The following is a 23,645-nucleotide window of genomic DNA, read 5'->3' on the forward strand; positions in this document are numbered from 1 at the left end:
TCAATATTATTAACAACATTAACAATTTCCAACTGATTTGGCACCTCTGAGGCACCTAGTTGTTTGTTTACCTACCTAGTTATAACTTTACACAAACTTGTAACGTTAAATATTAAACATCAAAAACTCCTTCGTCTTTTAAATCCTCCTACAAAATTTGGAAAAATGAATATTAATAGATTCCAAAAACAAGCAACACAAAGAAATTTATTCTATTATTTGAACAAATCGCATTTAATGCTTTACTCGTTTTAGAACTATTCCGAAAAATTGATTTGTGTATTTTCCTTATCCTTCCTTAAAAGTGAAATTCTAATAATTACACGCCATAACGTCGTTTAGTTAAATTTACCAGTCTAATTGAGATATTTTAATAAACAAAAACCTTTCAAAATTGTATTCAAATTGCATACATTATTTTTGTATACAAATTTGACAGTTCATTAACCAAACGGTAAACTTATCCACTGTTTTACATCATTTGTGGTAATCTTATACTCACACTGATTATAGAATCCTGCGAGTAGACTGTAGAGGGAGTCAAATGTCAATTTTGACATTTCTATTATGCTGTAATTGTCAAAAACACATGCGCAACTCGTTTGTGGGACTCTGTAATCGGCATCTTTTCAGTTGATGGTTAATATTTTAAAAATGTGTGTTACGTAAAAATGAGTCCCCCAAAAAGAAAAGAAAAATAATCCAATGTGAATACCATCTATTATCATAAGCAATTCTTCTGTGGCTTTGATAGCCCAAAAAAGTAAAGAATCCAGTTTGTACTTCATTACTAAAATCCAATTGACTAACTTTTTTATCCATTTTTACTCTAGTAAATAAACATTATTAGAATTTGAGTTTTTCATTATTTTCTCGACAGTAGGAAGTTTTGAATCTAAGCCCAATTTATCTCATTATCCGGTAAAAGATGTTAAATCAATGTCCATATGTTACATTTTTGACATAAGTTTTCACGCGTCAGAATCACAAGACACATCGTTGCATTTATCACAGAAGCTAAATAGCCGGTTGAACACACTCATTTATGCAAAGCCTGCGCAATTATGCCTCTGTCGCACTTTCTCTTACATTCACCTGAAATCTATTAACCCGAAAACGAAACAGATATACATACCCTCGTTCGAAATTGGAAAAAATATGTCCGCTGTTCAGTACGTAGAAGAAATACAATTTTCATCAACACAAAAGGCTTCAAATATAAAAGTCCAAAAAATTCATAACGAATCGATTTGATAATTGTCCAAAACGTGTTGCAAAACAATTGTTTATTCAGTGGAAATGAAATACAATTGAAAGAGACTTATTTAAAGGTGATTTTCTTGATATTTCCTTTTTCCTTATGAACAATCTCAAATTTAAAATGACTAACAATTATGTATAACTTGCTGTTTCTCTGCACTCACACCTCGGACACAATCGCCATTTCCTTATACGAGAAAAATATGAAAATTAATAAAATTTTTCATTGCGACACTGAAAACTTCAGAATAAAATATGTTTACAAAAATAATCGTTTTATTATACAATTCGTAAGTTTTCTTTTTTTTTTTTCATAATGCCAACAAATCAAATTGAAAAATAAATACAAAGTAAATATTTTCTGTCGCGCCCATTAGAGAATTGCAATGGTACCGATTCTGATTTATAAACAACTTGATCCTACCTTTTTAAAAGTTCAGTATGAATGAACCTCTCTCTGAATTTGACCATCTTGGTCGGGTTGCCACTAAATTGGCATTGGCATGGCAGTACAAGCTCTACAATTAACCAGAAAGAACTGATCTAGCACGAGAGGCTCTTATGTATCTAGATTTCTGAAGTAAGACACTTTAAAATAGACACATTTTTGACATTCAATCAGTCCTGTCTGCACACATTCGATTTCGTTATTAAACAAAGTCTAATAATTTTTAGATTCTAAAAACAATGTCTGTATGTTTAAGCTTCTTGACCCTAAGTTGTTTTGCATTTGGGTACTTCAAACATAAATTTAGTCAATTCCGGTAATATTGATTCAAATCTATCATATACAAAATACTGATTTTGTTTGTAAGCCAATGGCAATAACCAGACTTTATGCAATTCTAAAGACAACTTTTTATAAAAAAATCGTTTATACTTTGAATTAGTCAACTAATAATAGTTGGCTTTTAGGTCTACTTTTGCACAATAATAAGAAGAGTTCTAGAAAAAAGTGTAAATTCTTCAAACTGATCATATGATACCTTAAACTCATTTTGACTACTTTTACGAAAAGCTAATCGAACAATTGACTTAAAGCGAACGTTTGAGAAATCCTATGAGTGGGTAAATTAAGATGGGTAAACTTCGATGTTCAAACATCAATATTCCTTTTCTAAAAAAAAAACTTGTCTTTTGAAGTGATTTTTTTGATTTTTTTTTAAAATGTTTGCTTTCATTCGAACACTAGATTTGCTTTTCATAATAGGCACTACACTAAAACAATGAAGACAAACACAAAAAGTGATGTTATCGAATCGGAACTTATCATCAAGGCTTTGTGGCTTCATATTCTTTTTCGATTTCGAGAAAAAAATTTAACGTTAAACATTAATATGGTTTTAGCTAACAGATTATGAAATTATCAACAACAATGTGCTTACAAGTTTTGTTTCTCATTATTTCTGTTTAAAAATATTGTCAAGTTAAAAAATAAAAACTCCTATCGACATGCTTAAGTTGTTTTTGAAATCAATTGTCTTGGAAAAAAGTAATACTGACTGACTTTTTAAAACTAATATAATCTAAGCTCTTTAAGTAATATACAGTCCCTGGCCATGTGCTTAGATTTTATGCAAATTTATAATTTCCAGCTATTTTAATCAGCTTTTCAAATATTGTAAAGCATTTAAATTATTTTGTATGCAGTATATAAACTACTTCCTAGAAATAAAGCAACAGATTTAAAGAATGTTTGTTTAAATTAATATTTTCAGTTTTTGGTTGTTGTTATTTTTGTTCAATATTTTGTTGAACATCCTTTGGCTGTAATAAGAGCCACTATTCTGCGCGCCATACTGTAAAGCATGATTTGACTGTTTCCTGCATTTGTGGGTGGTGATTCCACGCGTGAATTACGCTCTCAATGATTGACCGCATCTTTAGCTACTTCTCTCTTCATCAGCTTCCACATGTTTTTAATTGGGTTCATATCAGGGCTGTTTCCCGGCAAGTCCAATAGAGCGATGTTTCTTCCCTCAAATAAGTTTTCATGGACCGGACTCTGTGGCATGAAGCCCCATCTTGCATAAAAATGTAACCGTACATCCATTGTTGAATGTTAAAAATACTGGGAATAAATAAAAAAAAATCCTGCAGTGCGTCTAATGATATGGCCAGGGACTGTACTAGTTTTAACGCTGAGAACAATACAAAATTGAAAACATTGCTATTCAATTGGAATTAAAAAAAAAAAACAAACCAATGATATTGTTAAACATTAGAAACAACCGAATTGTAATTTTCATCATATCTGTGAGCGGTAGGACCTGTCCATGTTAGGTTTTTGAGTTGCTGCGGTTTGAAAGCTTTTAAGGAGTTTTAATATTAATTCATACATTTTTTAAGTATTAATTTTACCTTCAAATATCAATTTATCTTAAGTCAACTACTTAAAGTTAACAAAAATGTATCTATACAAAGTGTGTATGCATGTTCTTAATTCCGGGCTGATGATTGTAAAATTTATTAGAAAAATACTTAAGCCCTTGGTTACGAACCTGAAATAAGCTTACAGTTTTCATTTTTATTAGTTTAAGAAGTTTTCGGATTTATTTTACAATTTTTAAACATTTTATTTTACTATTTTTTTTTGTATATTAAAATGAACTTTACTCATATTTTTTGTGTCTATTTGAATTGAAAAATTCTCCAAGCGTAATTCGTGTCATAAAAAGTGCTTTCTCAAATTAGCTGTTCGGATTCGGCTTTAAACTGTAGGTCCCTTCCATCCCTGACAATACTACTCACAAAAAGAAATGGTTGAAGTCACTAGGCCCTAGTTCTCAGTGGAATGTTGCTCCAACTAATTTATTTTGTATTTAAATAGTAAAACTATCCAGGAAACAAATTCAGTGATTGGTTTCCAGGTATTCAAGTCTAAAATCATATTTTTTATTTAAAAAAAATGGTTAGTTATTGTTTTCTTTTTAGCCCATATGAATTCTTTATTTCGTCCTTTTTCTAAGTACAACCATGAACGTTAATTGCTATAAAAGCACAGTCTGAGTTTCTGATTTATAAATTTTCAGTTCATGGAGCAAAATGGAATTGTAAAAATTATCAGGCCTACCTATTTTTGCTTTCCGAATCGAATTAATGTTTCGATTCAAGTGAATTTTTAATAAATTTGACTTAAGTTATTAAAAAAACATTTTCTTTGCCAATTTGTATAAAATTTATATTTACAAAGTCCAAAGCAGAAATCTTTTGGTAAATTTATTATATAACGAAGCTTTTAACAATTTTGGAACAATCCTGCAGATAGCAGAATACAAATTTGCACGTAAAAGTTTGGTACTATAAGTTCCATTTAATTCTAACATCTAAAATTCTACAGTTTTACTCCTTAAGTTTTGAAAAATTCTTAAAGCGTGTGCTTATTTCTGTTTGCATTGGGTATAGTAAAGCTGGTATCTTAATATTTAAAACAAAATTAGCTTCTTTACTTAAGATGCCATAGAAAAATTCACATTTGTATTTACAATTTTTTTTGTTGTTTTAAATATTGACTCCGAGACTTTTTCCTTTGGATTATGATGATATAGTTAAGAATCAGGGGCCCTACTATGTAACTCGATTCTACAATGAAATTGCTCAAATTCGAAAAATTGGTACTATATATTTATTTCATTACTTTCGAACCAACGAGTATCGAATAGTTCTTGTAGTGCCAACTATATTCTTATCAAACGATGAGCTACGTAGCTCGAAAGTAGAATTCAAAACAGGGCAAAATCGAAAATAATTACTCTACATCAAATGTGTTTGCGAGCGAAGTTTTTTTTTGTCAAAGTGTAAGTAAAATGTTGAATATGAGTTCCATCTACCACTAAATTACACCTTCTGCGAGTAGTCACGTCGGATGATATGGTGTTAAGCAAGAGCATAAATCCGTTTTTAGAAAGAGTTGGAACACATGTGGCAAGCTCTTGCATTTTAGGCAAACAAAATTAAAAAGGTGGATATCATATCACGGTAGCGCTCATCATTCACAGTTACGTTACGATTCGCATCATCTTTGAAGAAGTACGGACCAATTATGCCAACCACACCAAACTGTGACTTTTCTGGTTGCATTGGTAGCTCTTGCAATGCTTCTGACGGATATTCACTCCAAAATGGACAATTCTGCTTATTTACGTACTCATTGAACCCAAAATGATCTTCTTCGCTGAACACAATTTTTCGGTAAAAAAGTGGATCTTTTGCCAACTTTCCAAGAGCTTATTCACGAAAAATTGTACGTTGCACTAGGTCGTTCGGCTTCAATTCTGTATTTTAAAAGGCATGACGCACCCTACGTAAGCGTGTTGATTTTTTAATGTCCAACAATGTAAATTTGGTGCAAAATTTAGATGCAATAGCCGCTTCAGTAGATCGATTAAATTGTGCACAAATGGAAAAAGCTCGCGATGAACTTTCTTAACAGAGAACGCATTTTGATAATAAAATTCAATATTTTATAAAATGTTACACGTGATCATATTTAAAAAAACAGCGGTATTTGTTAGTTGTTGAACACGTATAAGCGCTTTACTTTTACTCTTTCCTCAGTTTACATATTCACATTGTTTTCATTTTAATCTTAAGTATTTAAAGTTCCATTAACTTAAACGTTCTAAGATTTAAATTTGTTGCAATCATTCTTTAAGTTTTAGGTGATTAGAAATCGAAGCGATTTTTGACGATTTTTAATTTTTTTTTAATTTTAATTTTTAGTTCAACTTACATCGTATTTTTGTATCTACATACTTAATGAAATGTCCAATGGCTGTTTGAGGTGACGATTTTGATTTCTATAAATGTTCGCTTTTCTAAGAGAATGAGTAAAAAGTTTTTGATAAGTAGCATAGTTTTGTGTATATTTTGTAGCAGTAGACAATCTCGAGTGCCTTTATAACAGGGCTACTTGTACCTTTCATTTTCTTTTTCTTTCATAGTACTTAAAATGTTCAAAAGTAGAAATACAAAGAAATTGTATTGTTTGATTATGTTTCCGTCCATGGTTAGTGGAGTGGGCAGCTTCCTTAAATTTGTGTTACACTTTAAGATCATATGAAATGCCTCAATAAGTGCAAGTTTCAATTATGTATGTATATATGCACGTGGCCGGATAGGATATATGCCTAAGTCCTTTGTTTTCAAATCAACTTTTGCACCCATTACTGTGGTTTAAGCGATTGAACTCAAGCTAGTTAAACCTTAGCGGCAACACGCGATGATTCGTTACCCCAGGATTAGAAAAAGTAGAATAAGAGGTGTGAAACCATTTAAATTAATACAAAAAATGACATTTTATGGCGGCAGCCGAGTTTGTGAATTGACTTAGCTACATAGTGGCATAAACAAATTAATGGCGGCGCTTTGAGCGTTAGTTTTCTTGTCCTGGGGGTAATTACTAACCCCAATGTGGCCGTAGCCGTCGTTCAATAGAAATATGCTTTTTTCTTAAATCGACTTTAAGTTAGCCATCCAAAAGCATGAGAAATGTTAAAGAACTCTCCAAATAAAATGATAAAACTTGCTAAAAGTCTTAAAATGTCCACACATCTTGTTCATTTGGGGTTTTCATCGTGGGATTATGAGTTACACCGTGTATGAGGTGTATCCGCTAAGTGTTAAATGTGAATTCAGAGTACTTAAAAAACATAATTGTATTTCATAGACATAGTAAAATCAGTAAGGATCAAAAAAAATCTAAATCTAAAAATAGAAAATCTATTGCATTCTATATCTACTCGATGTCCCAGTTGCTCCTGGTTAGGGTGTCAGAGATCTTTTCTATCACACATTTTAGTGGCACCACCTATGAAAGGTACGCATTTATAAAATTATATTATAAGTTATCCTGAACAGGATAAGTAATTTAAAAGGGATGTAGCATCTTTTTCTGTATCAAGCTTTAATGGAGGAACTTCCCCAAACATCTCTAGAGATTGTTTTTGCTTTCGTCGAAGTTTATGAAACTACATAACTTTTTTTTAATTTTTATTTATAAAATGTATAAATATTATATAATTAAAATACTATTAATGCTATGAATCTTTACCCGTGCCCTAATAAAATTCCAGGTTGTTATGTGAAATTTAATTTAATTTAAATAAGCCTTAATTAGTTTCACAGCTTTGGTCTACTGTTTTTAAGATAGGGGCCGGTTATAGCTATCAGTAAAATCCATCAGTAAAATGTTTGCTTTTTAGTTTTTGAACATGTTAAAGATTTATTTCTAGCAAAAGATTGATGCAATAAGATGAATCCTATATTCAAGTATTTTTTTCAAAAAGAAACAATGCATTTAAAGTTTTATTTAGTTTATAAATCCATTTCAATTTTTTTAATGATGAAATTTCATTTTACTGAACGGCTGTCTACCAAAAGTCAACAAAAATTCCATTTCGTTTTACTGTTCCAATTTCGTACTGTTCCGATCACATCATTAAACAATTTTATTGATAAAGCAACAGCAACGATGTTATGATTGAAAGAAAACAATAATTTAATGACGTAAATTTACTGATTGCTATAAACGCTCATCAGTAAAACATTTCAGATTCCTCCTGTTTCTAATTTTACTGATAGCTATAATCGGCCCATACAGCGATATTTAAATACTTTTATCGTTCCTAGCATAAGAAATAATAATGGCAGCTTCATTCTAACTGGCGGCGGCGGGAGTCCTTTTGTTCAGTCCCATTTAGTTGGTTTTTGTCTATTCCTGTTATCTTCAACTCACAGCCTGACGCAAATTTTTGTTGTTGCATACATTTGTTTTGTTTTTCACTCGAGCAATGGTTACTGATTTAATTTCTTTGAATTATTTTAGGTTCTTCAATGGTTTTATGAGGTTTATTTTATTAAACTTTTTTAAAAATTATATAATACTGTACTGTTTGATTCATAACAATTTTAAATTTAGTATTTTCAATTTATATTTGTATTTATGAAAACTTTTTTTCCTTTCCTTGTAATATAGGTAAAGTTTATAATTAATAACTTATACAATAAAAATTGTTTAAACAAAAAACAATATGCGAACGCGAGTGTGTGGTTTGGTATTAAAACGGAAATGCTTAGTGAAATTGTAAGTGGTTTTCTTTAAATGATTGTATGGCATAATTTGAAAAATAGGTAGAAAATAAATGGACAATTATAAAAAACAAAAGGCATATTTTGGTATTTTGTTTTGTTTTTTGTTTATAAAATATGAAATGCACTGGTAAAGTAACTTACTTCAGTTAATTTCCACGCCAATCTCTAATATGATAAAAATGCACCAACAAAACCTCAAACGGTTATAAAATTCATACGAGGAGCAGCAGCAGGAGAAACAGCATATTCAATATCGTAAGCAGCATTTAGAAAATAATTAATTTTCTTCTTAATCAAAAAACAAGTCAAGTTTTAAGAAAAAAACGATCAAAGTTAATATTTAAATACATTTTACTACATTTTCGCTTTTTTACTATTACCGCCGCCGCCGCTGCCGCTTTAAATAAATCACATTTACATACACATAGATTTTTGAAAGATGTACAAACTCTTTCCTTTTCTAAAAGCACAAAATGTTATAAGCCAAAAGTTTGAGTTATTTTGTGTGCCTTATCTCATACCTTCTCTCAAGGCTTGTGCACTCATTCACTCTATCTCTCTGACGCAGAGTTATCTTGAAAACAACACAAATTAATAATTTTTTTAATCTATAAAACAAAAAATAACGTGAAAACAATTTTTTGTGACCTTAAAAAGCTTAATGCCCGATTGCGAATTATTAGTAATTTTAATTTATATCAATCTCAGTCAAACTTGAAGGTGTTTGTTTCGCTGTTTTACTGCTGCTATTCCGTGATTATTTCATTTTTGGGTGAAAACCTACCATTTCATTTTAAGTAAATTAATAACAGTGCATTACATTAAATAAATATAAAATATCAAATATCAAACCAAGTTGTTGCCTTTTGTTTTTAAACATACATTTCTTTTTTATTTATGTTTTATTTCAGACCTACAACGCATGAATAATTAAACTGTTAAAAAAGCTTCGAACAATTTTTCTCCGATTAAAAATTCCATCCAATTCCACAAGAATAAGTATTTTCTCAATATAAAAAATATTGTGTTCAAATATTGAAATAAATAAATTGAAAAACTGCAAAACATTTGCATATGTTACCTCACGCGTGATGCTGTGATGCTGTCTCGTGTATAGTTAATTTTGAATTGAATAAATAGTTAAGAAAAGAACAGAGAACATAAGTCGTAACTTCAAATTATTCCATTGTTAAAAAACCATGGACCCGCCACGGTACACAACTTCACCATCACTACGGGTTCGAACGAAATCATTGAACCAATTAAAGAAATGCACTGACGTTGCCGCTGAAAGTGAGTTGCATTTATGCCCAAGTGTAATGTCAGAAGATACAAGAAAAATGCTTCCACCTACATCTGAAACCGTTATGACAAAGCCATTTCCTATTCGAGGTGAACGGGCAATAACTGACGTCTCAGCACCTCATGTTATAGCTATGGTTGGGCTTCCCGCTCGTGGTAAAACCTTCATTTCAAAGAAGCTGACACGTTACCTTAATTGGATTGGCATTGGTACGAGAGTATTTAATTTAGGTGAATACAGGCGACATGCAACGTCTGCTTATAAGAGCCACGAATTCTTTCGACCCGATAACGAAGAAGCAATGGCCATTCGCAATCGTTGTGCTACTCAAGCACTGGCTGATGTCTGTCAATGGCTGCATAGCGGTCAGGGAAGCGTTGCTGTATTCGATGCAACAAACTCTACCGTTGATAGGAGAAAGCTTATCTATGACATTGTTGTTAAAGAGAACAACTTTAAGTTATTCTTTGTTGAATCAATATGCGATGATCCGCAAATTATAGAACAAAATATTAAAGAAGTGAAAGTCAGCAGCCCAGATTATACAAATATGAACACAGATCTGGTGGTTCGAGACTTTTTGCAAAGGATAGAACACTATGAAGAACGTTACCAACCTCTGAATGAAAACGATGAGCCACATTTGTCTTTCATGAAAATATTTAATACCGGAAAAACTGTCGTTGTCTATAATAATGAAGGACATGTGCAATCAAGGATTGTGTACTATTTGATGAACATCCATATAACGCCCCGCACTATCTATTTAACACGGCATGGGGAAAGCGAGCATAATTTGCAGGGCTTGATTGGAGGTGACTCGAATTTAAGTGTTCGCGGTTGGAATTATGCTGATGCCTTAGCAGCGTATATAGAACAGCAGAGCATAAGTGGATTGCGTGTTTGGACGTCCTGGATGAAACGCTCCGTTCAGACTGTTGCCCATCTTAAGGCACCACAGGAACGCTGGAAGGCGCTCAATGAAATAGACGCTGGTAATTGTGAAGAAATGAGCTATGCTGAAATTCAACAAAAATTCCCAGAAGAATTTAAGGCACGTGATCAGAATAAGTTTGCCTACAGGTATCCAAGAGGAGAAAGCTACGAAGACTTAGTGGCACGGTTAGAGCCAGTTATAATGGAATTGGAACGTCAAGGCAATGTACTAGTGGTCTCTCATCAAGCTGTTTTGCGATGCTTGTTTGCCTACTTCTTGGACAAGTCGGCAGACGAACTACCATATTTATATGTTCCACTACACACAATAATCAAACTAACCCCCGTTGCCTATGGATGTAAAGTAGAACATATAAAATTACCAATAGATGCAGTTAACACACATCGACCAAAACCAACATCGCCTGGCGAAGTGGGAAAACTTGAATCCAATCATATATGAAGATGATATTCTGCGAGTGGTTCTTTGCTGGTCAAACCAATTTGTTTTATACCCTCACCAGATAGGCTCTAAAATATATTAATTGCATTTTTAAATTTTAAAGTTCGTTCTTTAAAAAAAAAATCTATTGAATTTAAATTCAAATCTAACTGATCTAACGCATGCATATTATTATTAAAAAACAATTAAAACAAATACAAAAATAATATAAAAGGTTATGTTGTACAGATATTAGAAGTTAATAAAATAAACTTATTTGTTGTATACTTTAAAGTTGCAGTATAATGTTTTTTTTTTCCTTTACATGCTTATCGCCTTAATTGACTTCACAACAGGAGAAGAATAATATTTTTGTATCACAAGAATATATATTTATCGTAATTATTTATCTATGTACAAATTGGTCAAGTGAGCTTAATCGGTCATAATTGATTAGATAAATATTGATATTTTGATAAAAGACGAACAGAACTTTTCAGATATACACATGTTTTGATTGTTAAAAGTTTCTTAATTGATTGTGAAGCTTTCTATCGAGTTCTCTTAATTTTAATGCTAAAACAAAATTGCAGAGAAGATATACAATACACATTTATGAAACAGGCGCCATAGCTTGTAGTTTTGAAAAATGTGGCGAACGGCGAAAAGGTTTATATGCATACGTGCAATGTTGTTATTTCTAAGCACATTTTGAGTATAAAGTAGTAAATAATATTTAGTAATTTTATCTTACTGACTTAATTGATATTTATTTGTTTAAATTTTAGAGTTGGCTTTTTAAGTGAACATCTTTTCAAGTTTCTGCACTTGAAAAGCGCGAAGCGAACTTTATTGCTCACAAGAACACCATGTCTGAGGATAATGTTTATCAAGATGCGGATATTGTGTGGGTTAAGTTGCGGAGCTGCTGGTGGCCTGGAGAGGTGTGCAGTCATCAAAGGCAACCCGAAGGTTTGCTTAAACACACAAAACGCAAGCCGTATTGTGTAGTGAAATTTTTTCAAGAGGAGTCATTGTAAGTTATTTTTTTTTTAATGTTACAACTTTTATTTCAATAAAATTAAATTTGATTCCAGTGAGTGTGTGAAAAACTCCAAGATGATATTTCCTTTTAACTGCAGTAAAAAAGACGAATTCATTCGAAAAGGTCATGGTGAGTCATAAAATGAATAGTTCTTCATAGGAAAAAAATATATATTCATTTAATTATTAGCGCTATTGGCAAAGAATAAATACATGGAACAGTTTCCTGCTGCTGTATCAACGGCCGAACGCCTCACTCGATCAGTAACAAGATCCTCACTATTCTTCAATAGCCGGCCAGATAGCATTATCAAAGCAGTTCTTACAGATTCACCACCAAAATGCGAACGCATCCGAAATGGAAGACAATGTGTTAGTCAAAATCTCAAGAAAACAAAACATTTTTACATTTTATTGTATTCCAGGAAATTGTAGACAAAATTCTTAAAACAAAATCAAGTGCTACAACAGACCCGAGTCAATCGCCCGATTGGTCGCCAACATACAAATGCAATTTGTGTGATTTTCAAAGCACTAGACAAAATGTTATGGTTCTGCATAGGAGAAGTCACAGCGGTTCAGGAACAACACCTCAAAGAAATATCTTTATGAATCGTTCACTTATAAGTTCTTCAAATGCAAAAGTTTCAGAGAAATCAAAATCGCCCGATATTATTGAAGAAGTTAGAAAAGTCACGCTCAACACATCCACGGCTCAAACTCCAGTGAGAAATGAAAAAGAATCACCACATGTTATTGAGGACACATCTGTCACTGAAATTGAACCTGATATGACGAAAAAAGTTCACAATACACATTTGGAAAAAGAACATCTATCAAAAGAAAAGAAAGAAAGTGTTACCGCAGCCTTCATTAGACCACCACCAAAAAAACAACTTAATTTTATAAACTGTAAATCAGAAAATATTCAAAAAAGTCTTCTAGCCGACTGGATCGATGAAGATAAGGACGACGATGACGACATCGAAGAAGAGTTCCGTGATGCTAAAAAACTAGAAACTGTGGATAATAAAACGACTGCCAACAATAATAATCAGTGCGGCTCTACTTCTTTTGCATCTACTTCAGCTTCGGCAGAAAAGTTAAGAGAACAAGAATCTGTTGATCAGAAAATATCGGTAGCACTTTTAGAACCTCAAAAGCCAGCATCTAAAATTCGAAATATTCCTAAAAAAGATCGACGAAATATAATTTTTACTGATTTCAACGAAATAGATGAAAGTTCTTTAACGTGTTCTCAATCGAAAAAGCAAAACAATGATGTTCACTCACAAATATTAACAGACGATAAAGATTTATCCAAATCAAAAGATCCGTCTACATCCGCGATATCAATGTCTCCTGAACCTAATACGGGACCATTAAAAACAAGTACAAACATAGATGAAATTCAAACAACTTCTAAAATACATTTAAGGACGCAAAGGGACAAAGCTGATGAAAATAATTACATACCCAGACTGAGTAGTAAAGCAAGAGTTCATGACAAAAAATTATCCAGAAAGGAAGCAAAAATATTAGAAGCCTCAATTGAAGTAACGGCGGCTGTTGACATAAAACCCCCGCAGGTGTTTGGAATGCAAACATTGGATACAGTTGCTCCTGAAGTAATCGATGTTGATGAGATTTCAGCTGTAAATGCAAAAGAAGTACCCGCTGATATAGATATTGCGAACGTTACAAACACATTTGTAACTTCTACCGTTTTAGTGAAATCTGCTAATTTAGAGCCGAATACAGAACATGAGCAAAGTGATTTATCTGCAGAAGTAAAAACGGTGACTGACAAAATCATGATTGAGCTATCTACACTTCAATCGGGAACGAAAAACTCTATTTCTATTGAAGAAACTGTATTGAACAGTGAAGTTAATGACGGACCCACAATACTCCGACCATCTACAATGGAATCAAAAACGGTGGATTGTACAGCTCCTTTAATAAAACAAAGCGAAGAGCTTTCTTACAACACAGAGCAATCAACTATGGAAGATTCAGCAGATACACCAATTACTATGAATCTAACTTGGAGAGAAAGCACTTCTGAAGAATCTAGCATAGAAGAACAAGTTGAAGTGAATTCAAAAACAGAAGAGCCCATTACATTTAAATCGAATACAGAAAAGCCAATTCCTTTTCAACCAATAATCATAGGATCAACAGCAGAAGAAACTCCATTAGAATCATCTACCGAACATGAGCCAATAGAACCAATATGTTTGTTTGAACAAAACACAACAAAACCAGGTGCAGAAGAAATAGCAACAGAAGAAATATCTGCATTGGAGACATCAGACACAGAACCATGTATAAAAGAGCAATCGATAGCAAAAACAGTTGATCCATCTACAATGGAACCACCCACAGTAGATCAAATTCCAGTAGAAATTTCTACAGAAAATGCATCAACAGTTGAATCAATAGCAGACGAAACATTAAAGGATGAACCATTTTTATTAGAACCATCTTTAGTAGAACCATTACTTCTAGAAGAATCTTCTAAAGAACCATCAACGGAAGAACAAAATACTTTGGAACAGTATACTGAAGAAGAATCTACTCTAGAACAGTCCACTGTGGAACCATCTTCTCTTGAACCATTTATTGTAGAACCATCTGCAGATGAACAATCTACAACAGAAACATCTACTATTGAACCATTTACACCAACACTTCCTGTAGCAGAAGCATTTGGAAGAGAATCTCCAGCAGAACATTCTATAGTAGAACCATATGCAGCAGGAACATTTAAAATAAAACTTCCTGCAGCAGAACCGTCTAGAGATGAACCACATAGAGACGAACCATCTACAGAGGAACTATTCACAGTTGAACCATCAAATGAAGGGCCATTAACAGAAGAGCAATCTATAGAAGATTCATCTACAAAAGAACCATCTGCAAAAGAACCAGCTGAACTATCTACAGGAGAACCATCTACAGAGAAACCATTTATATTTGAACCATCTACAGCAGAATCAATTGCTGTAGAATCATCTACAGTAGAAATGTCTACAGTAGAATCATCTGAAATAGAACCATCTTCAGTAGAATCATCTTCGGTAGAAATATCTACTAAAGAGCTAACTACAGTAGAACCATCTGCAGAAGAAAAATCTACAACAGAACAAACTATCGTAGAGCCATCTTCAGCTGATGATTTATCCTCAATAGAACCGCCCACCGAAGAACTACATACAGCAGAACTATCTACAGCACAATCATATAAAATAGAAGCGTCTACAGAAGACTCATCCACGGTAAAACAATCAACACAAGAATTATCTGTTGTAGAACCATATGCTTTCACTACTCAAGAGCTAATCAAAGAAGGTCTAAAAGCAATTGACACGATTGTAGGCGAAACAACTGAAGAACAAACAACTACAATAAAACCCGTTTCTGAAGAATCTATCACTGAGAAAGATCCAGTACCAGTTGGAAAAGAAGAAGAAGCAATTGGAGTGGAACTTAATTTAGCAGAAACAAATACTTCTGTTTTTAAAAGTGCAGAATCAAACGAAATAGAGTTACACACCGCAGAAGACCCAAAAGTTATGGAAGAAACAAATTTAGATGTTCATCGATTAGAATCAGTCGAGTCTCCTCTCGATATAAATTCTTCGTCTGCAATAGAAAATGTTTCAAGCGAGAAAAGTATAGAAACAACTGTATTAGGACATGAAATCATGCATAACGCAGCTAAATTAAATCAAATTAAATCAGAAACTAAAACAGAGCATTCAACGGAAGAATTGTATTTGGCAGAAAACTTTTCGCCATCTAAAAGCCAACCAAGAAAAAGATCATCAACTAAAATACCTACAAATACAACACAAGAACAATCTTTGCTTTCTTCTGAAGTAGCTGAGGATAATAAGAAATTATCACATGAGGAAGGCAAATCAGATGATAAAATATTAAATGAAAAGATTTGTCTGGAAGTAAACTCCAAAACTCATTCAGAAGTTAAAAAAGAAAAGAAACCTATCTTAAGATCATCGACCCCTAGGGGTTGTAAGAGAGATACTTTTGGAGACAAGGATGTTGTTGCCAAGAAAAGAACGGCTAAAGCCACAGCAAAAAAAATTAAGCTTGTGGATAAGAAATCCTCAAATGCAGAATTAGCAGTTGAATCATTTACATTTGATACATCGTTATCAATTCATGACAAGGAAGACAAGATTTTAAGTGAAGAAGCAATTATGGAAAAAGATAAAAATGAGCTAAAGGCAGATTCCCAAGTGTCCAATGAATTAACCAACAATGCGGACAATTGCATGGACACACAACACACTACAGACAAATCTGATGCACTACCTATTCCAGAGCATAATACTACAAAGGCAGATAATATAAGTGAATCAAAATCTGATATGCCAAACTTTTTAGATATGGAAGACGTAAATCCATTATCAGAATTGAATGAATCAAAACCTCGGAGTTCTTTTAGTAAGGCATCGTTAGCATGTTTTGACTTCAATGAAGAGGAAGACATTTTAACATCTATAGCTAACTTTAAGAAAACTTATGTTTCACCAGAAAAAACCTACAATTTTGGCATGGACAGTCGACCAAAAACACCTGACGCTCAAAAACTCGAACTGGAAATGAAAGATAAACAACTATCTGCAGATATTGAATCCCTCTTAAAAACAACTTCGGTATCAGTAAATCTTGCAGCTTCTTCAACTGCTTCAGGTAGTAATAGAAATTTGTCCACTGAAGTTCGAGGATTACCCATCAAAGAGCGGGGAAAGCGAATTTTTAAATCCAGAAATCGCTTTCGAGTTGAAAGCTGTCCTTCGGTTTCAACTACTTCGACGACAGAGATAAAAGATGTGAGTGCATCTCTTTCAAGCGTTGATAAAAAAGATACTTCCCCTGATGTTATCAATGCAATTGAAAAACAACAGAACTCAGCTCCAGAACAAGAACAAGAAATGGCTTTTGAAGTTGAAGAAAATGTTGATGCGGCGAAGAAAATTGAGGAAAAAACAATGGATGATAAAATCACAAACTCCGAAGAGGAAATAATTGGACGTATTGTGTTTTCGCCAGCCGAAGTTTATGCAACTGCAAATGAAGAGCCTTTGAAAGAATCTTTACAATTAGCAGAAAGCCATGTGTCTTCTAGTGAAATGGAAGTTTATGCACAACAATCATTATTATCAAGCAACGAAAATGAAGAGAAATGTTCAAATATCATACAAGATAAAGTTGTTAATGCTGAAGAAGAGACTTTCGAAAATCCTTCGTTTTCCGGTGAAATTGAAGAAAAAGATATTCAAAATGACAACTTTTTGGATTCTTATATTTCAAAAGATAATGATGAAAATAAAGATTTTCCTGAGGAAGTTATTGACCAACAATGTTTTTCGATAACGGATAAAATAAGCGATCAGAATGAGACTGAGATAGAGGCAGAGACAGAGCTAGAGCCAAAACAAGAACCAGAACCAGAGACATTTAACAAAGCTTTGCAGCAAGACGATTCTGAAGTATATAAATCATATACTCTTGACTCATCAATTGTTAATGAAGAGCAACAAATCAAATATGTTGATGATAACATAGAAAATGCAGACGGTGAGTCAATTTTAACAGACCAAAAACTTAACTTAGTTGAAGATGGAACTGAAGAAAATATAGAGCATATTTTTGATAAAGAAATACCTGTTGATGACGAAGTTTGTAAATCAAACGACCCAAATTGTGATTCACCCTTTGAATATGAATTGGTAACTACGGAAGTATCGACTATTGTTGATCATACTTCCACTGAAGAACAAAGCTTGGAAAATGCTAAAGAGTCTTCGAATGAAGTATCAGAAGAAATCGTTTCGTGCTGTGACGATGGTACATTCTTAAATGAAATGATTATTGCTGATGTTGCAGAATCTCAAAGCTCAGTTACAGAAAATGAAATCGAGATTTCAAATGTGTCCTTAAAATATGTTGAAACAGAATCTGTTGTAAACGAAAACCCCACAGATGAATCAAATTCTTGTTCTGTTAATGGTATGAACTCAAAAATATACGACAATGAAGTAAATGATATTAACGAATCGAATGTGAAAGAAGAGAGATTACAAGCTGAGGCAGAACATGGCGCGGCATCTAGTGATGATTCCAGTTCAATGATATCAGATGCTGAGGCTGAGTTTGGCTCTCCGACGTCAATGTTAGAAGAAGAACGAGTACTTAATAGAGCTTTAATGGGCAATGAAATGGCAGCCACAAGTGCTGAAGGGAAAGGACATAAAACAATAAAGAAACTAACCCGTAAGTTGCACAACTCACTTAAAGAAAATAGCAAGCTAATACTTCAATCGGTACAATGTGATACTCAAGAGAGCACATCAAATGATATTGTCAACGAGTTAGTTTTTGATACAAACAAATATGGAAGTTTTGGAAAAGAATGCATTAGTGATTCTTTTTCTAATAAACAACATGAAAAAGAAACAGATTCACAACAAAACAATGATTTACTAGAAGAACACAAAGAAAAACTTTCAGAAAATAAGGATATTGTAGATTCAAATTATGAAAACTCGGATTCATCGGAAGAAGACGAAGAAGAAATTTGTTCTCCTCCCATTGAGCCACTTGTAGATGAAGACACCGAAGCGGAAATAATTGCGAATTATTCCGCAGCAACAAGTTTATCAAAAAGTGAGGGCGGAGCACAAGTTGATAGTGAAGCTTTAATTACTAGTGATATTGCTACGGAATTTCAGCTAGACTATTCAGACAAATCCAAAACTAAAAGTACGATCTCAGAAGAACACGATTCAGAAACAGCAAATACGGGCGAATCTGAGCTTTGCGCGGATCTGAATGGAAAGCAAACTGATTCTTACTACACTGTTACCCAAAAATCAGATACTATAATAAAACTTAACAAGCATAAGGACAAAACAACAAATGCTGTAGCCGAAAAGGGTTGGACAGAAACTAACGTAGATGTTAGAAAATCGGAATTAGCGGGCGAAGAGCTAAGTGCAGCCGAAGCCTTGCTTCTTATTCCAAATCAACCAGCAAATATTTTAGAAAATTCAACTGATCTCCCAAAAAAACCAATGGATGCAGCAGACTCTTCAGCTGAAGTTGAGGCCGCACAAGGTTTTCTCGATGAAAAGGAAATAAAAGAAGAAGTAACCGAAAGCAGTGATGCAATACCTAATCAAGATCTGGATCTGGATATGAAGGAGGATATTCCAAAAGAACTAGTGCGAAGAAAAAGACGCTCACACATGAAAGTGACACCACGAAAACGTATCATCGATTCAACTAAACTAGAAGAAAACCAAGAAGAATCGCAAATTGAAACAAAGGTTGCCAAACTAACAAACACTTCTCAAAAAGCTACTTCAAAACTTGCTAAAACTGGTGAAAATGTCGAAAAAGTGAAGAAATCGTGTGCTGAACAATATGAAGATAGTTTTGTTTTGAAGTACATGAAAGAGCAACTAATGGAGGAAATGGAATCAGTTGAATCGGCCAAAATGAATGCTGAAGATTGTGACAAGTCAGCCAATACTTCTGACAAGCAAACACTTGAAAAAGTCCATATAACTGTTGATATTTCGAATCCTCTTTCATCTCAAATTGCGACAATACTTGGTACAAATCGAACTGCATCTACCGATGTACCTATTCGAAGCGGGTTTAAAAAGCGAAAACAAAGTGTGGAAGATGATATTCCTTCATTTATAATAAAAAGACCTTGTCCTAAAACTGTTGCCGAGGAAGAAGCAGCGGATAGAGAGACAATTGCTCAGATACAGAACCTATGTCCACATGTGGAAATAACGCGAAAGCCATCTAAGGACGAAAGCTCGTCAACGACAACATCAACATCAACTTCACAGCAAACTACAATTAAACCCCAAATAATTAATCAAAAGATTCTGCGTGCAGGAAATAATCAACCCCTTATTACGGTTACAGCTAAGGGAAATAAGGCGGACGAAAGTATATTCGACATTTCTAATATGCCAATTGTTCTGTCAAATGAGAAAATAAATGAAAAAGTACACCTAGTAATTACTCCTACAACGAATCCTCAAATCATAAAACAGTTCCAAACCCAGCAGCAACAAACGCAGATATCAAACGCAGGGGCAAGTACGAGTAATTTTCCTGGAAATGCAACAACAGCTGTGCCAAAACCTGGTATTCCGGTGCGTAGGCCGTCATGTGTTCGCACCAAACGTACACCTTCCAGGCAACAGTTGCCAGACCAACACTCTCCGGTGTCTTCAGACATTCAAAATTTTGAACAAGAAAATTACCAACAACAAATCGTTGCTCTACAACAGCCACATCTACAGCAAGATTATGTTAATCCACATCAACAGCTGCAACAACATCAGCAGCAGATGCAAGAAGATCAAAATCAACTTCAACAACAAGGGCAGGTGCAATCACTGAATCAATTTCAATTACAACACCAACAACAACAGCAGCAACAACAACAACAGCAACAACAACAGCAGCAACAACAACAACAGCAACAACAACAACAACAACAATTCCAACAACAACACCATCAGAATCAAATTCAACAACAACTTCAGGAAGAACAAAATATTTTAATTCAACAACATCATCAATTATTGCTGCAACAACAACTACAATTCCAACAACAGCAACAACAACAACAACATGTTCACAATCAGCATCAACTTGTTACTAACGAAAAAGCTTCGCAATCAAATCTTACCGAAAAGCAAATAGGAATCGACAACCGTGGTAATAAGTACGTTATCATAAGAAACCCATCAAATACTGTTGTAATGGCAAATAGCCCTGAGCCCTGCAAGGCTCAACAACAACAACAACGAGTTCCAGTAACAGGGGAATCATGTGATCAGGGTTCACAGCAGCGGAAGCAAAGGCAAAAGAAACATTCACCTCTCACAGTACAAACAGGAAGTCAATCAAAATCTCCACTTCCTGTAATGCCTGTCGCAACACCGCCTCCTAATATACTGTCTATAACATCTACACAGACGAACCAACCACAGCAATATTTCAAAGATCAACACATTACTTCACCCAATATACCTGCGACCCCAGCAGCAACAACGAAACCCAAAGGCAGAGGACGGGGTCGTCCACCTAAAAACAAAACAGATACCGTTTCGCTTAACAAACAGACCACGTCCACGAGCAATAATGTTAAAGTAAATGCAAACGGAAGACGTTCGACTGGTAGGATTTGCGAACCACCCCGTCAGCGAACGAGATCAGTGGCAGTGACAACATCTCCTGAAGTTCAACAAACAGTTATGTCGTCCACGACGGTGTATACATCAAACCAACAGCCAACACAACCGGTTGATTTTATGGTCAATCAGCAATTCACTTCGATGCCAGTTGGCTCTTCCCCAAATATGCGCGCAAATAATGAGTCCTATCAGACGCAAACGTTAGGCCTCAGTCCACAATCGAGGCCACCACAATCAACTGCATCAGAAATTCCAATTGAGGCATCTGAGGCAAGAAAACAATTGTACATATGTTTTAAATTGAAATATTTAATTAGTTTTTATTTCAGGTGTCTGGCGGTGGTTACGCTGTACCTTCACTTCCAGTGCCAGGATATCCGCAGACATATTTGCTGTGCGAGCTAATTGGCAATAAATACAAAGAAGTTTTCTCAAAACCACTCTACCTGTCCCCGGATCGAACAAGATTCTTAGAGGTACCCGACGAATTGGTCACAGAAGCACATAAGAAATTGTCAGACTCTCGCCGAGAACCGAATCCAAATGCTTTAAAATTAGTATCCGACGGTACGCCACATATTTTGCAATCGAGATTAATAGAAATTAATTCAGAAAACATGGTCAACCAAAACGATGGCAACGGCCAACAAAATGAAGTGCTCATGCAAAAACATCAACATATTTCAGTTGAAGACCAAGCCTCGGCATTATTGTGTTTACAAGAGCAACTAACGCAGGAGCAACTGGTGCAAGAACGACTTGTTCAAAATCAACTTGTACAGGAACAGCTAGTCCAGGAGCAGTTCGTAGAGGAACAATTTGTCCCGGAACAATTTGTGCAGGAACAGTTTGTCCAAGAGCAATTTGTACCAGAACATTTTGTGCAAGAACAATTTGTGCAGGAACAATTCGTTCAGGAACAATTTGTTCAAGAGCAATTTGTACCAGAACAATTTGTTCAGGAACAGTTCAACTTGCAACCACAACAATTTTCCTTACAATTGGCTAGATTTGAAACCGGTGAAGTAATAGAGGATGCGGAGAGAGGCCAAATGATGGTAGTGACTACTGGTACTCACAACTTGATTTTAGATGATAAATCTTTCTTTGAATTTACTGGTGAGAAAAAAATTGACTTCTATAACGCTGAGAAGGATACGTATATTTTGACACCTCAAGTAATAAGTAGCCTATTACATCATTATGCGTTAGGGCACATCACAGCAGTACCAGCTATGAATACAGAAATTGGAGATCAGCAAGAAGTATCGATATCTGATGTTATTCAGAATGCAGATTCTTCTACAAATATTCTTGAAGTTGCACTAGATGAATCAGGGTTATATTCAGAGGAACAGTTTATAAACACTGGCCAAATTCTTCAAATAGAAACCCCTGAAGGTATGCAATTGATTGGAACAGCAGCCGAGAATGCTGATTTGATTTTCCATCACATGACAAAAGCCAATACCAACGAAACAAACGTCCTTCTTAATCAAGCCCCCAAGATGTCTGCAGTGGAAATTCCCTCAGACAAAAGCAAACGGAGATTTGAAACAAAACCATCTACACCTGCAACTTTGGAAGATTGTCTCAACGTAATTGGAGTTCCCATTCAATCGCCTAGTGTACCAGCGTCGCTTGAATTGCCTGCATCTGTAACCAATCCTGCTATAGTGGCAAAAACACGAACACCTACTCCAGGTACAATCACCATGAATGAGATCATTGCAACTGGTTTGTGTCATCATCCCGACATAACCTCCTTGCCATCAATGAGTTCCAACGATCAGGAACTTACTTATGAATTCTTCCAATCAAATACGGAAGCTCACGAAGAAAAGGATCAGGTGAATGAAGAATCCGTTGTAACTGACATGGGTGAATATGCTGTCGTTACAAGCAGCGCTAGTTTTGATGATCCTGGCAGATAATATCCACTTATGTTCTTCGAGTAGGATGTATCGCGCTGGAACCTAATTAGTTAGTTAGGTTTTTAAAGCGTGTTCTTTCGGAGAATATTATAAAACAACAAAAAACAACAACAACAAAAAATCCAAGCCGATATATTTGTGTGCAAACAAAATTAATAAAGTCAAAAACTCGTCGTCGAAGACACAATTTCGACCATATTTTAGATACATATTTATGTACTCGATAGGTCACTACTTGAATTAGAATCTGGTTTTAATTCAATTGGGAAGAATTTTGTGAGAAGAAATTAACATTATAGCAGCTAAGTTATTTAAAGTGTTAAAGCCGCATATTAAATTAAAATATTCGTATTAGTAGCCGTTTCTTTCCTATT

At 34.3% G+C, this 23,645-nt stretch overlaps 2 protein-coding genes and 1 long non-coding RNA gene across 4 annotated transcripts; 2 read left to right on the forward strand and 1 right to left on the reverse strand.

Annotated features, from left to right (window-relative positions):
* Positions 1–1,150: 1,150 nt before the first annotated feature.
* LOC129953785 (6-phosphofructo-2-kinase/fructose-2,6-bisphosphatase 1) lies at positions 1,151–11,339 on the forward strand. Of its 2 annotated transcripts, none has more exons than XM_056067244.1 (2): positions 1,151–1,331; positions 9,264–11,339. In XM_056067244.1, the coding sequence occupies exon 2, from the start codon at positions 9,552–9,554 to the stop codon at positions 11,052–11,054; it is 1,503 nt and encodes a 500-aa protein (XP_055923219.1). In that variant the 5' UTR covers positions 1,151–1,331; positions 9,264–9,551; the 3' UTR covers positions 11,055–11,339. The 2 variants fall into 2 exon arrangements, with proteins under 2 accessions (XP_055923219.1, XP_055923220.1); XM_056067245.1 differs by lacking the exon at positions 1,151–1,331 and adding an exon at positions 8,973–9,149.
* LOC129953789 (uncharacterized) lies at positions 1,250–8,907 on the reverse strand. Its single transcript, XR_008782587.1, has 2 exons — positions 8,494–8,907; positions 1,250–1,447 (listed from the first exon to the last, which is right to left on the reverse strand). It is a non-coding gene; the product is annotated as an uncharacterized LOC129953789 (long non-coding RNA).
* A 563-nt stretch (positions 11,340–11,902) lies between the features above and the next one.
* LOC129949063 (titin homolog) lies at positions 11,903–23,379 on the forward strand. The gene is made up of 6 exons (XM_056060279.1): positions 11,903–12,069; positions 12,131–12,207; positions 12,268–12,447; positions 12,549–12,932; positions 12,999–21,607; positions 21,667–23,379. Exons 1-6 carry the CDS (start codon positions 11,903–11,905, stop codon positions 23,269–23,271), a joined length of 11,022 nt encoding a protein of 3,673 aa, XP_055916254.1. The 3' UTR covers positions 23,272–23,379.
* The last annotated feature ends 266 nt before the right edge of the window (positions 23,380–23,645 follow it).

The sequence above is a fragment of the Eupeodes corollae genome, chromosome 1 (assembly GCF_945859685.1).
Source record: "Eupeodes corollae chromosome 1, idEupCoro1.1, whole genome shotgun sequence".
Classification (NCBI taxonomy): domain Eukaryota; kingdom Metazoa; phylum Arthropoda; class Insecta; order Diptera; family Syrphidae; genus Eupeodes; species Eupeodes corollae.